General features: G+C 60.2%; 1 protein-coding gene across 1 annotated transcript in view; it reads left to right on the top strand.

Moving 5' to 3' along the window:
- SEMA5A (sema domain, seven thrombospondin repeats (type 1 and type 1-like), transmembrane domain (TM) and short cytoplasmic domain, (semaphorin) 5A) overlaps nt 1–13,414 on the top strand; it is a 230,863-nt gene that overhangs the window by 36,619 nt on the left and 180,830 nt on the right. The window contains exon 2 of the mRNA XM_012721743.1: nt 6,017–6,216. Within this exon, the coding sequence (XP_012577197.1) occupies nt 6,096–6,216 (121 nt within the window). The 5' untranslated portion in view covers nt 6,017–6,095. The remainder of the gene's footprint in view (nt 1–6,016; nt 6,217–13,414) is intronic.

Raw genomic sequence — 13,414 nt, 5'->3', positions numbered from 1 at the left:
AATGTCTGCTTTCCCCCATTTTACACCGCGAGGTCATTTATACGGCCGTAAAATCGCGCCTCGTCTCGGTGGGCATCGCCGGACGCGGGGTGGAGCCCAGCGGCTTCCCACCGGCCACCCCCGGGGCGCCCGGCCCTTGCGTGGACACGCTGAGGGTCACTCACTGGTGTCACGCCGCTGCGGGCCGAGGCTCGGCTGTGGGGCACCCGGGTTCGCATAAGGAGAAAGGGGTCCGAGGTGCAGCAAGGCAGCGTGCGGGCGCCTGTTGGGGCCGCCGCATTCCCGTGGGCCGCCGCCGGTCACTTCATTTCCTGCGGATCGCGTGTTCCGTTGTTTTGGAGAAAAAGGTTAGAAGAATCTATTTACTCCAACATTGTACATTAACTTAAGTGCATTGTTTTATTGATTCTTTATTTAATCCCATTTCCTGCTCGCGACCGCTGGGGGGGGAGCAGGAGCGAGTTAGTGTGATTCTGTCACTCTGAGTGCCCAGAGCTGAGGCTCCTGGGGTACAGCCAGAGGTGCGGGAGTGAGAGGACTCCCCAGACACAGAGCGGGGAGCAGAACAGGCAGATCTACTGAAATCCCCTGCTGAGGGGGCAGCGGGGAGACAGGAGGGTCTGCTGTGCCCTGGGGTCACTCTCTGGCCGGGGATGGAACTGAAGCCGCAGGGGTGACAGCCTGAGACTCAGCCCCTCGGCCTCCAGGGGGGCCCCCTGCTCCGCCTGCTGAACCCCTGCAGAAGGCCTCTCTCTGCTTTCTCCTCTTAGTGGGGACTCCCCTTTCTCGGGTACCTAGGACACGGCGCTTACTTCTATTTGATACTTATCAAAAGATGGATTTTTGCTTGCTTGACTAATCTAAACTCGATTCAAATAATAAAAAATGGACCCCAAATTTCCAGAACGATGTAAAAAGTGACCATGTGGTATGTTCAGTGAGCACTCGACTCCTGTCCTCTCTGCACCCCATGTCGGAGGGGCCCTTGCCCACAGGTGGCTCGGTGATGTCCCCTCCGACCACCTGTTTCATGCCGGCCTCTCCTCTCCCGACTCCCTCTGGGTCAAGGCTGTGTTGTTGGGGCGAGCCAGCCCATCCATCCTGTGGCCCGGGGCGTCACCAGTGAGGGGGGATGATGAGTGCGCATGGGCGCAGAGATGGCGGCTGGACTGTCCTGCTCTCCCTGACTGCCTGCGAGACCCCAGATGGGGAGAGCCATTGGGACTTTGCACTCCCCTTTCACCTCTCACAGTCAGGGGGTCCTGGACTCATTTCCTGCCTGATATGGGGGGAGGGGGGTCACCTGCTTGCTGGCGGGGCTGATGGCCTCAGTGTTAGGACGTCAGTGACGTGTTTCTGGTTGGTGCCGGTGCTGATCCCACGGGTTGGCACACACGCTGGACCAGAACTAGAAGGCCAGCCTGGGCTTGGCCTTCATGCAGGGAGGACTCAGAACGCAGAAGCGGATGGCCACGGGCTACCTGTGCAGCCGTGCCAGCAGCCTGGCACTGGGCATGTGGCACCCTGGCAGGCATCCCCAGGGTGTCCAGAGGGGTGCCACTGCGTGCAGCGGGCGTGGCAGCCCTGACTTGGCGGGGGACTCCGGGCAGCTGGCCTGGGCTGGGCCTGGTGGGGGCAGAGGGAAGCCCTGGCCGAGGGAGGGGTGAGGTGCCTTCCGGAGCGCTGGCTGTCGAGTGGGGGTTTTCCTTGGAAACAGCAGAGCTCTCTGCAAGTTTGGGTCGGGGAGGGCTGTTTGCCTGGCAGCCACTGCCGATTGGGTAACAGGCTGGGGCCTGGCCGTGCCAGGGAGTGCGGGAGGGACCAGGTGGTGCTGGGGTGGCTGGGTGCCGCTGTGGTCGGCTGCTCGCAGCCGGGCAGACACTGTGGCCCGGCGAGCAGGTCAGGAGCCTGAAGGATAATCTCGGAGACAGAAAGAGCAAACAAACAGGAGGCTGGGAGCGCTGCCCTTCTGCGAGCCTGGTGCCTCGGGGCGCCAGGCCAAGTGTGGTGTTGAGGAAGGGGCTCCTGGCAGGCGCCTCTCCCCCTCGGCTTCCGTCCTGCAGACTGAGGACAGCGCCTCTCTGAGCGCCCCTCCGAGCCGGCCTTCAGCACCAGCCCTAGAGTCACAGGTAGGGGAGAGGAGGGGGAGAGGAGAGAGGCCCCGCGGGCAGGCTGCCTGACCCCAGCTCTGGCCTGGGCCTGCAGCCCCCACCACTGGCTGCCGGCCAGGAGCAGGGCTGGGGCGCAGCAGAAACCAGCCGCCCCTGGAAAGAGGTCCAGACACCGACTGGGGGTCTGTTTTTATTACTAACAGGCCGGGCATTGTTCCTTGAACAAAAGTTCTGTGTAAGCTTTTGTTTCTTTGATTTCTCTTTTATCTGACAGTATTTTTTTTCACTGAAAGGAACAGTTTATTTTCTGTTCCCCAAAGCCTATTCATCGGCGGTGTGGGTGTGAATGGGAATGTTATTTATTGCAGACACTTATGCACAGAGTTATGCTTATTTCCACTGAGCGTACAGAGAGAACCTCCCACATCCGGAAACCAAAAGGTGGGTTTCAGGGGTTCTGAAGTTGAGGCCGCCCTAGAGCTTCTATTTTGTAGCCCAAATTGGTCTCTTGTGACACATCTTCCTACGAGCAAACTTGTTTGTTTTGTATTAATTCACCCAATATAGTTATATTTTTCCAGAAGTGATGGGAGAATTTAGAACCACTTAGGTTGACACTTACCCTTGGAGAAACTTTCAGAATCTTCCCCCCGTAGAGCCAACCGTTACAGTTAATAGGACTTCCGTGTCTATTGAAATTTTGCTGAAACAGCCTCACAGATTCAGCTGGCTGATTTGTGCATGCGTATTTTGGGAGCAGTCCTTCAAGTAGCGATAACTTACTTAATTCCTAAAGAGGCAGAGGCGGTTGGATAACCCGTGTTCTCAGCCCGGGCTGTTGGCCGTGTTGGGAGGTGACTTCTGTGGCTCAGTGGGGGGTGGGGACTGAAGAGGGGGGTGCCTGGGGTTGCTGGGAAAGGCACAAGGATCCCCCAGAACAAAGAGTTCTCTGGCTGCACATATCAACAGTGCTGGGACCACGCACTCACACCCTGACATAAATCTGCCCCATATGCTGACGGGGGGTTGGGGGGGATCAGTAGAAGGTGGGGTTGGGGCGCTCACGAGGCAGGATCTGCTATTAAAAGCCGAGTCTATTTGGAGCAAGGACTGCACCAGGGGCACGCCTGGGAGGGCGAGGGAAGCCCACTCAGTGCAGATGTGCGCCCCGCCCGCCGCCGGCCCACGGCTATTTATAGCCCTTTATTTTAAGAAAAAGGACATGCAATAGTCTGAAAATTATGAACTTTCAGAACCACCTGTTAGCAGCCCCTGCTTCCGTTGGCTTCACCTGGCCAACGTATAATTTCGCGGCACCGCGAGCCAAGGGCCTTCCGCCGCCAGCATCTCCTTCCTGAGCGGCATCCCGTCCTCCCCGGCTCTCCACCCCCAGGGGAGGATGTCTTGGGTGCCTGCGTTGTTTTCTCGCTGACTCCCCTGTGCTTCTTAGGCAGAGCTGTCGGGGTGGGTGGCGGTGGTCAAGGACGGTCAGGGCCACGTGGCAGCTGTCCTGCTTCAGATGACAGCAGGTCTGAGGGGGCTGGCGCCTGGCACTTTGCAAAACGACGTGCAAGATGAGAATTTGCTCTCGGTGGACGTGAGCTGGGTCTGGAGCCCGGCGGGGGGCCACCACCTGGCTCCTCCTGGGATCTTCTGGATCTTCTTTCTCTACAGTCCCTTCTCCACTCACCGCTTCTCGTCGAGAAGCCACAGGGAACGATGTTTCCCCGCCCCGGATCGCTCCTGACCTGGCCCTTCCGTGCTTATCGGATTCTACCGAATCTTCTGTGCCTCCGCCCACTCAGGGGCAGCGGGTCTCCCCCACTCTGGCCCCATCATCATCCCCCTCTCGGTTGTTGTCACCTGGAGTCCGTCTCCGGTTCTGCTGAAACTGCCCCCTCTCCGGGTGACCTGGCTCTGACCACCAAAGCCAGTGCCACATCTCTGCCTGTTGGGGTGCCAGTGGCCAAGCTTGTTTTCAGAGGTGTCCTTTCCAAGCTTGGGTGGGCCTAATGCACCCCCTGTGGCTGTTAGGGGATGCACCCTCTGATCCCTCTCTCATCTCCATGTGGTCACTTGTCCAACAATCACGTCTACAGAGACATTTTTGCTTAGCTGTGCTTCCTCCTGGCGACCCTTAACTCTTTTTCTTTTTTTTTTAAAGATTTATTTATTTGTGCATACAGAACTGGGGTACAGGCCAGAGGCTCAGGGGGCGGCGAGAGGATTCACCAGAGACAGAGCGGGGAGCAGAACAGGCAGATTGACTAAGTCCACTGCTGAGGGGAGCAGCGGGCGGGTCAGGAGAGGTCTGCCGCGCCATGTGGTCACCTCCGGGGTAGGCGGGGACCGAACTCATGCGGAAGCGGCTTTAGCTTCTTAGTGCTGTGCTCTAACCCGCTGCGCCCCCAGGGAGGGCCCGTGACCCTTAACTCTTAATGCGGATGTTAATCCTTCCACGGAGCCTATGCTGCCTCTGAATCCCGTGAGCACTGGTGCTGGGCCCTCACGCAGGCGCCTGGGCAGAGGCAGCTGCAGCCTGGACTGTGGGAGACATCCCCAGGCAGACCTCCGTGACGCCTCTCTGACACGGCTGTGCCGAGGTGTCCCGCGTCTGACCTGGGGTCTTGGCACCCCAGAATGTGCTCCAAGAGAGGACGCAGGTCGGGCGTGGACACCAGCACCCATCACTGCTGCTGTTTCTGGCTGCGCCACGCCGTCAACAGCAGCGCAGCTAGAGAGAGGGGCGGACGGCTGCCTTGGACAGGGAGGCCTGTCGCCGACCGCACTTCCCTCGCGGGGATGTTGACTGGCTGCAGCTGTGTGCCCACTGCACGGCCTGACACCACTCGGAACAGCCCTGTCGCCTCAGACGCGCCTCTCCGCCTCTGTGCCCCCTGCCACCGGCCTCTCAGCGCCCCTGTGCCCAGAACAGTCTTGAATGCCTTCGGATACGGTAGAGGAGCCGGGCCTCCGTGTGCTTGTCTTCTGGGCCCTAACCCACTGCGCCCTCGGAGGCTCTGTGCCGGGGTCGGGCTCAGGGCGGTGCGCGGCTCCCAGGCGCGGGCCCTGCCCCTTCCTCTCTCCCCGCCCCTGTGTCTCTCCGTACTCTTGGCTGAATGCTCTTCCAGAAACCTCCATCTGCCGAGCCCTCTTTGTCCTCCAGGACTGAACTCAAATAGAACTCCGCCATGGCCCCATCCTGTTCCCTGAAATAGCAGCCATCCTCTCCGGGCCCCAAACCTCTCTGCTGCTTTTTACGGTTTTCTAACAGCTTGGGTGATAGTTATTTTTACTAGCCTATCTTATTTAAAGTTTATGGACTTTTTAAATTATTCATAATCTCGACAATCTCACAGCACAGTAATTTCATTCCACCTAGTAGGTGCTCAGTGTGGTTTTGTCTGATTCCCACTGAGTATCTCCAGCCAGAAATCTTGCAGGCCCGTCACCTGTGCATTGCGAAGGATACGTCCACGGAACACGGGCGACTTCTAGGCGCTGAGCGGCATCGTATCGTTTGGATTATTAGTGAAGGGCAGTGACCACGTCCTTAAGTAGCGTGTTCTAGATTCTAAGGCAAGAACGGGACGCCCCAGGTCCTGGATAAGATCTGGGTCTGATGACGGACAGGCAGGCGGGTGGAGGGAAAACCGATCTGCTGTTGTCACGTTCACTCCTCACTCTCTAGGTGTGACTTGCTAGAGACTGAGCTGGACGGTTCTCTCATCCGTAGGTTATCTCACAAAGCTATCGGACAAAAGAGGTCTCTGCTGGGGTGAAAACACGCACGCGCCTGCGGCACTCCCGAGGAAAGGTGTGTTTGCCCGGGCTGGTTGCTTTGTGCTCACGCTAACGCCAGCTGAGCTCCTGTTCACACGATCGTTCTCTTTGGTGTGTTCCAGGCCTCTGCCCCACATGACCGGAAGACGAGCTTCTGCTTAGAGGACACGTGGCCGTCCGCCCCGGCCTCCGCCCGCCGCCATGAAGGGGCCCTGCCTCCTGGCGTGGCTGTTCTCCAGCCTGGGCTGCTGGGGCCTCGCCCGGCCCGCCCCCGACGCAGCTCAGTGCCAGCGCGCCGAGCACCCGGTCGTCTCCTACGAAGGTGAGGGGCGGGGGCTGGGTGGCGGAGACCCTCCCTGCGCACCCGTGTCCCAGGAGAGGGCACGGCCTGCTTGTGTTTTGGTGCTCTGGCTCCTCGTTTTAGGCCCTCTTTAAAATACAAGCAAGAATGCAAACTCCTCCAGCTCAAGAATTTCCTATCCAGAAACCGATCACTCTGTCTAGAAGAATCCAAGACCCGAGTTCCCAGGAAGGGAAAACCCCAGCGTTCCTCGCTGGTGCGGCAGTCCCTGTGGCTGGCGGAGGAGGGCGTGAGAGTGTGCCCACAGAAATAGCAAAGCCAGCTGTATAAAGCCGAAAAGTCCCCCTTGGCATTTCCAAACAAAGCCTTGGTCTTCACGGAGAACTTAGCCTTCGTCTGCCCTTGCGTGGCAGACAGAGGTGGTCGAGTGTCTCAGGGGTGCCTGGCTCTGGGGCCGACCCGCTAGAACGCCTGTCCGCTCACGAGTCATCCATTCGTCAAGCTAGTGGGGTTCTCCCCCCAGACCCCGCAAGCACTCAGGTGACAAACTGCTGCCTGTCTCCGAGGAAATAGTTTTATCTCCAAGCTAAGTGAAGTCATTCAGGCCTTGTGTTTTAATAATTCTTTCACAGAAACTTTTATGCTTTGTTGTTTTCCAACTTTGTATCATGCACATCTTTATAGACAGAAGTAAATGGCCTCAGGGACACTCACTTTACTAATTCATAACTCACCTTTTCCCACAAACCCCCACCTGTGCTCCACCATCTTGCCAACATATTATTTGGAAGAAAATTCAGAAAAACATAATTTTACCTGCTGTATTTCTGTTCCTGACTGCTGTCACAGATATGGGGCTCACGAGACCATGCTCACGCCAAGCAAATAAACTGAAAGCAGCCCCCTGCAATCCACTTTCCCGCCCACAAGGGGACCCTGGTGGCCTCCCAGGCTTGAGGCTGATCCTGTCACAGCCACCGTGAGGCGCGCTGTGAGTGGCTGGTTTCTCTCTCACACTTGCTCATCTTCTATGCTGTGATGTTGTTGGTCTTGCAAATGGACTTTTAAAGGCGCTTTGGCTTCCTGCGGTGGTTTCCAGTTGTCTGGATTTTGAGAGGATCCTGTTTGCGCCTTTCAGATGTCCTGTCCTGAGCTTCTCTGGTGATTCCTAGCACTGTAGTGGTGCTGAGGTCCTGGCTAAAGGTCTCTGCTGTGTCACAGAGGGGCTGGGCTTTGGGTTCAGGGATAGGCAGGCCCTGCTGACCGCTGCCACGGTGGCCATTCACCGTGGTGTGCGGCCGGGCTTCTCGCTTCCTTGAGTAGCTAGAATCTTTACTCATAAAGGACCTCTTCTTCATCTATTATTTGAAAATCCTGAATATAGGAAAGATAATTTTGTTTCCTTCCCTACCACCTCCTGGTTTTTATTTTTGTTAGAAACTTGATTATTGGTTCTCGAATACTCTCCAAAAGCCACACATAAGATGCTATGATAGATTTTTGTTTGTTTTGCTCATCTTGGTTACTAGACTCACTGTTGGTGCCCGGATGCAAATACTTGATAAATTTCACCCAGTTGCTGCGTGCAGGAGTGTGGCTGTCGCATTTCCGGCCGGTGGGAGCCCGACGCTGCCAGGTGGTGTCGACTCCCTGGGGTGGCAAGAGGCCCCGATCCTCTCGGCTGTTTGGAACTGTAGACTTCGCGAGTTACACAGCTTGAGCAGAGCTGAGCTGTGGTTTCCCCAGCTAGATGTCCCACGTGGAGCTAAGGGAAGCATTATTAAATCTGCTCCGAGTTCCTCCAGACGCTCCGGGGTCTTTCTCAGCCTCCTCTGAGTTCTCGTGCCGTAAGAACCCTCAGGACACGATAATCCCTTTGTCCTTTCCTGAAATACGCCCGCAGTCATTGCAGAGCAGTTTCACGCAACGCCAGTTATTCTGGACTATCGCAAAGCCCTGGAGATGATCTTCCTCTTCTCTTAGCCCTTCGAACACGCACTTAACTGGGGAATTCAACGACATGACTGCTTTGAAGCCTCTTTTTAGATGATTATGCCAGCAGCGCAAAAATCCAGTGGATTTTTTTGCTTCATTTTGCCTGTGAGTTTTAAAGATTTTAAAATTTGCACTACACTATTGTACAGTGTTTCAAAGTCAAATTAATAAAAAAGGAGGGGTGTGCGGAGAGATGACTTCGGTGCCTTGTTGTCTTCTCCCTCTTCCCCTGTCCGCATTGAGCTGACCTTTGACTTAAATTAGCGGCGCGTGCTCCTCTCCGTCACAGACGCCTCGTGCAGCGCTGGGTAGCCGTCTGCTTTCTTAGACAGAAGCTGTCAGACGTGCAGCCTTGGCCCTGCCGAGCGCGTTCTGAGACGGCGACGCTCTCTGGAGGCTTCTCCCTAGTTTACGGGCACGTGGCTGTCCTATGATGGGCCCAAGCGCCTCGGGCTTTAGCGGGGTCACTTGTGCCACCCGCCGTCGCGGACAGCGTTACGAAGCAGCACTTCAGTAGAGGTGCGAGGCTGCCGTGGCGCGCGGAGAGGCCTCGCTGGGTTGGCCGGGTCAGGGGAGCAGCGCGTCTGTGGGGCCCCTTGCTTTCCTGGGGTCGAGGCTTTGCGTCCCCTCGGCCTGAGCAGGCACCCGTGTGCGGCCTCTGCAGCGGCGCCGGTGGGCCGGGGGGCTGAGCCCACCGCAGCAGGCCCCAGCGCAGCTCAGCGCAGTTTCCGCATGCATATCTTACATTCGGAATGGACACTCAGTGGGCACCGAGTGGGTGCCCGTGGCCATGAGGGCTTGTGCCAGCATGGAGGGGCCCGACAGGAAAGGCCGTCCCCGCTCAGGGCTGTCAGTTGTTTTAGGGTCATAGACCAGCATTCTCTGGGGGTCTTACCAGGCGCCGCTGGGAGCACTGCCAGCAGCCTGGCTGAGCACAGGGTTGAGGAAGGCGAGGCAGTGCCCGAGCTGCGGCCCTGGTGTCCGGGGAGCGTGAAAGGAGAGTTTAAGCCCTGAGGGGAGCGAGGCGACCCAGCCGGCTAGTGTCCCCTAAGTGCGTCATGAGACGCTCGTGTCCCCGTGGAGGGGCGGTGTGGGTAGAGGAGACCAGGTGCTGAATGAGGGCGCTGTGAAGGGTGTCCTGGGAGGTTCCCACCTACCGGGATGGGCTCAGCTTGGGGGGCGGCAAGGTGGCGCCCCCACCCCGCCTCAGGCTGCTGCTGGTGTTACAGGCGCGGTGGAGAGGGACGCATGAGAGATGGTGCAGGCACGTGAAGAACTGGGCGCACGCTGGACACTGGGGGGCGGGGCGTAGGCGAGGCCCAGGGTGTCGGGCGACACCGCACTGACCGTGGTTCCGCTTCTCGGCTGTGAGGGAAGACGGGTGGCAGGCGTGAGGGCCAGCCGAGTGAGACGGGCCAGCGCGTGTAGACGGACGGGCCAGCGAGTGAGCGGGCCAGCGAGTGTAGACGGACGGGCCAGCGAGTGTAGACGGACGGGCCAGCGAGTGTAGACGGGCCAGCGAGTGAGCGGGCCAGCGAGTGTAGACGGGCTGCCGCGTGTAGACGGGCAGGCCAGCGAGTGTAGATGGGCTAGCCGAGTGTAGACGGGCCAGCGAGTGTAGACAGGCCAGCGAGTGTAGACGGGCCAGCGAGTATAGACGGACAGGCCAGCAAGTGTAGATGGGCCAGCGAGTGTAGACTGATGGGCCAGCGAGTATAGACGGACAGGCCAGCAAGTGTAGATGGGCCACCGAGTGTAGATGGGCGAGTGAGTGTAGACAGGCCAGCGAGTGTAGGCGGGCCAGCGAGTGTAGACGGGACAGCCGAGTGTAGACAGGTCAGCGAGTGTAGACGGGCCGCCGAGTGTAGACGGGCGAGTGAGTGTAGACGGGCCAGCAAGTGTAGATGGGCCAGCAAGTGTAGATGGGCCAGCGAGTGTAGACGGGCCAGCGAGTGTAGACGGATGGGCCAGCAAGTGTAGATGGGCTAGCCGAGTGTAGACAGGCCAGCGAGTGTAGACGGGACAGCCGAGTGTAGACGGGTCAGCGAGTGTAGACGGGCCAGCGAGTGTAGACGGGACAGCCGAGTGTAGACGGGCCAGCGAGTGTAGACGGGACAGCCGAGTGTAGACGGGCCAGCGAGTGTAGACAGGCCTGCTGGGCTGCTCGCCACTATCAGACGGAATCGACCAGTCCCAGTGAGGCCCCGGGAGCCAGCCGAGAGCCTTTCAGCAGGAAGTTGGCCCCAGAGTGTCCCGCTGGCAGAGTCCGAGGCAGGCTGGGCGGAAGCCGCCATGACACGCTCATCCCGTTTCCCTGGATGCTCCGTGCTGAGCACCGAGAGCCCCACGTCCGGGAAAGCCTAGAAGCTGGTCACCTCCTGGGAATTCTGTGTGTATCCGGTGCTTCGTGCTGTGATAAATACCCCAACAAGTGTCATGTCATCACGAACTCTGGAAGCTGGATGTTCAGCCTCAAGGTGTGGGCAGGCACGTTCTCCCGGAGGCGCTTGGAAGGCTCCTTCGCTTCTTCTTCGCTTCGGAGGGCCACGGCATCCTCGGCGTCCCTGCCTTGGGCTGCATCCCTCCCCGCCCTCTCTGTCACGTGGGCCTCCGGCATCTGGCCCGCGACACTTTATTTCCTTTCCATGTAAGGAAGACAGTCAAGATGGCGTCAGGAGCCACGTTAGTCCAGTGCGAGGACCCATTTCCAATAAGGCCACATTCACAGGAACCGCCCAGTAGATGGAACTGACCCGACCGCTTCAGGCGGGCTGAGGGAAGGGACTGGCTGTGTGAGTGTGTTGGGGGGGGGGGTGTAAAAATGAGGTGGAGAATCAGGAACAAAAAGAGCTCGTGTCTCGCCAGCAGGGATGAGGACGCAGGATGGCTTCTCAGAGAACGTCCCCATCACCCCTGAGTGTAGATGGGAAGGAGCCAGGGGAAGGAGAAGGAGGAGGAGAGGAGAGAGAGGGGAGAACACGGATGGGGCAGCCTTCGGGGCTGTGGGAGGGAGCGGATGTGAGCACAGGTGCGGGACGAGCTCCAGGAAGCACCCACCTCCGGGCACCCGGAGAGGGGGCGGGGGCACCCGGGGGAGGTGGTGGGTGGGTGGGTGGCAGGAAGGGGAGGAGGCTCTGGAGCGCCCATCCTGGCTGAGAGTGGTCTGGCCAGGGGCCAGCGGCCAGGGGCGTAGGCAGGAAGCGTCGCTGCGGAAAAGGCAGGAGACGGGTCAGACACAGCCCGAAGGTTGCGGTGGCTGTCAGGAGCCCAGCGCGGGCGGCCCCGGCTCCTGTGCTCCCGGGCTGCGCCCTCGAGTTGCGAAGAGTAGGCGGGAACTGCGATAAGGGAGAACTGCGATAAGGGATGAGTCACCCTGACGTGTAAAATCTTGATTTCTGGGAACATCGAAAATGTCCTTCTCGAGTGTTGGGCTTAGGAGACCGCGGGGGGCTGCTCATGACCTGAGCAGGTGCTGCAGCAGTGTCAGGGCAAGCGCAGGGCCTGTGGAGGGCTGATGCGGTTCACCCGCTGGGCAGAAGATGCGGGCGGGGTGTTTTCTGCCGCCTGGGGAAGACATGGGGCGCTGCGGCCGCCCCTCCAGGAGCACCGCACTGCGCTGCGCCCCCGCTGTGACAGCTGCTTGCGAGGTTCCCCCGACGGCACCTTCTCGAGTATTCTCCCTGCGTGCCGCTGGCCTGGCAACACCCCGGCCCATTACGTGGCTCCACGCACGCCGCGCCCCTGTTACTTGCTTGAACGCCGCGCCCTGAGGAGGGAGGAGGCACCCCTGCCGGGTGGGCTCCGAGTCTCCCCCACCTCGGGGGCGAGCGCCCAATGTTTAATGGCCACTTACGGCGACAGGGCCCTGGCCTGCCTTTGCTGTTTACTGATCCCAGTTTGCCAGCGGCCTGCCGACTAGTTGTGCCCCCTGCCCCCCGCAGGAGCTGATTTGGGGGTCTAGGCGCAGGCGTGGTGGGGCAGGGGCAGGCCACCGCCGCCCGTCTGTCCCCGGGGCCCGGCCTGGAGAAGGGAGTGTTCTGCTCCGACGCCTCGGACGAGTCCTGTCTGCAGTCCTGCTGGCTGCCCCCTCCCACCCGGGTCCCGAGAGCCCTGCGCCTCCCTGCGCCCCAGGGAGCGGGCGTCGTTTGGGCCCCAGAAGGCTGTGTCCGCGCTCCGTGTGGCCCCAGGTCCTGGCGGCCGCCGTGCAGAGGGCAGGGCGCCGCTGGGCCGTGCGCCGTCGGCCTGCATCGGCCCTTGGCGTCGCGTGCAAGTCGCTGCCCGCCCCAGGGAAGGCCCAGGTCGTCGAGCAGCCTTGACCGAAAGGGCCCCATGCAGGGGTTTCGACTCGGCCTCTCTCTGGCCACGGCGCGAGTGGTGGCCCAGCGGCCAGCGTTTTCTCCCAGTGGTGCTGATGTCCGCGGTGCTCTGTGCGCGATCTGAGCACCAGCTTGTCCAAGTGATGGGAGCACAGCAGGCACGGCCTGCTCGCGCTTGCCTCTTCGCTTGGGAAGCCCTGCAGGCGCCGGCCCCTCCCACCCCGGCAGACACTCTGCACGCACCTGCTGTTGTGCTGGCCTCCTCCCCGGACTATGCCGGGCTCTGCCCTGCCGCCTCTGGGGCTCAGAAAGCAGGGCCCGGGCAGGCTCGGTGACCGTCCAAGGCATGGTGGACTGTGGCCTTCGTGAAAGCAAGGGCGAGGCTGCGGGGAGGCAGCTCCGGGGCCAGTTCTGTGCCCGTGTCCCCAAACGTGTCCCTCAGCCCCCTGAGGGCTCCCTGCTTGCAGGGCTCTACCTGGTCCCGTGGTTCACCCCTGGCTCCATGCTCTGTTGTGTCTCCATGCAGACCTCAGAGCTCCTGCGTGTCCCTCTCCTCCAAGCAAGTCCACAAATCCACGACTGGCTCCCAGCTTTGTATACGTCCCTGCTTGTCCTGGCTCCAAGCCTGCCCCGTGGCTCCCCGCCCATCCCATGGCTCCCTGCTCTCCCCGTGGCTCCCCACTCGCCTCGTAGCTCCCTGCCCAACCCATGCCTCCCCGCCCGCCCCGAGGCTCCCCGCCCGCCCCGTGGCTCCCTGCCCACTCCGTGGCTCCCCGCCTTACCTGTGGCTCCCTGCTCTCCCCGTGGCTCCCCGCCTGCCCTGTGGCTCCCCGCTCTCCCTGTGGGGACCCGCCCGCCCCGTGGCTCCTTGCCCACCATGTGGCTCCCCGCCCGCCCCGTGGCTCCCC

Source organism: Condylura cristata, unplaced genomic scaffold, assembly GCF_000260355.1.
Source record: "Condylura cristata isolate star-nosed mole 26May11 unplaced genomic scaffold, ConCri1.0 scaffold00007, whole genome shotgun sequence".
Taxonomy (NCBI): Eukaryota; Metazoa; Chordata; class Mammalia; order Eulipotyphla; family Talpidae; genus Condylura; species Condylura cristata.
Note: the sequence above shows the minus strand (reverse complement) of the source record. Positions and strands in the feature narration are given on the sequence as shown.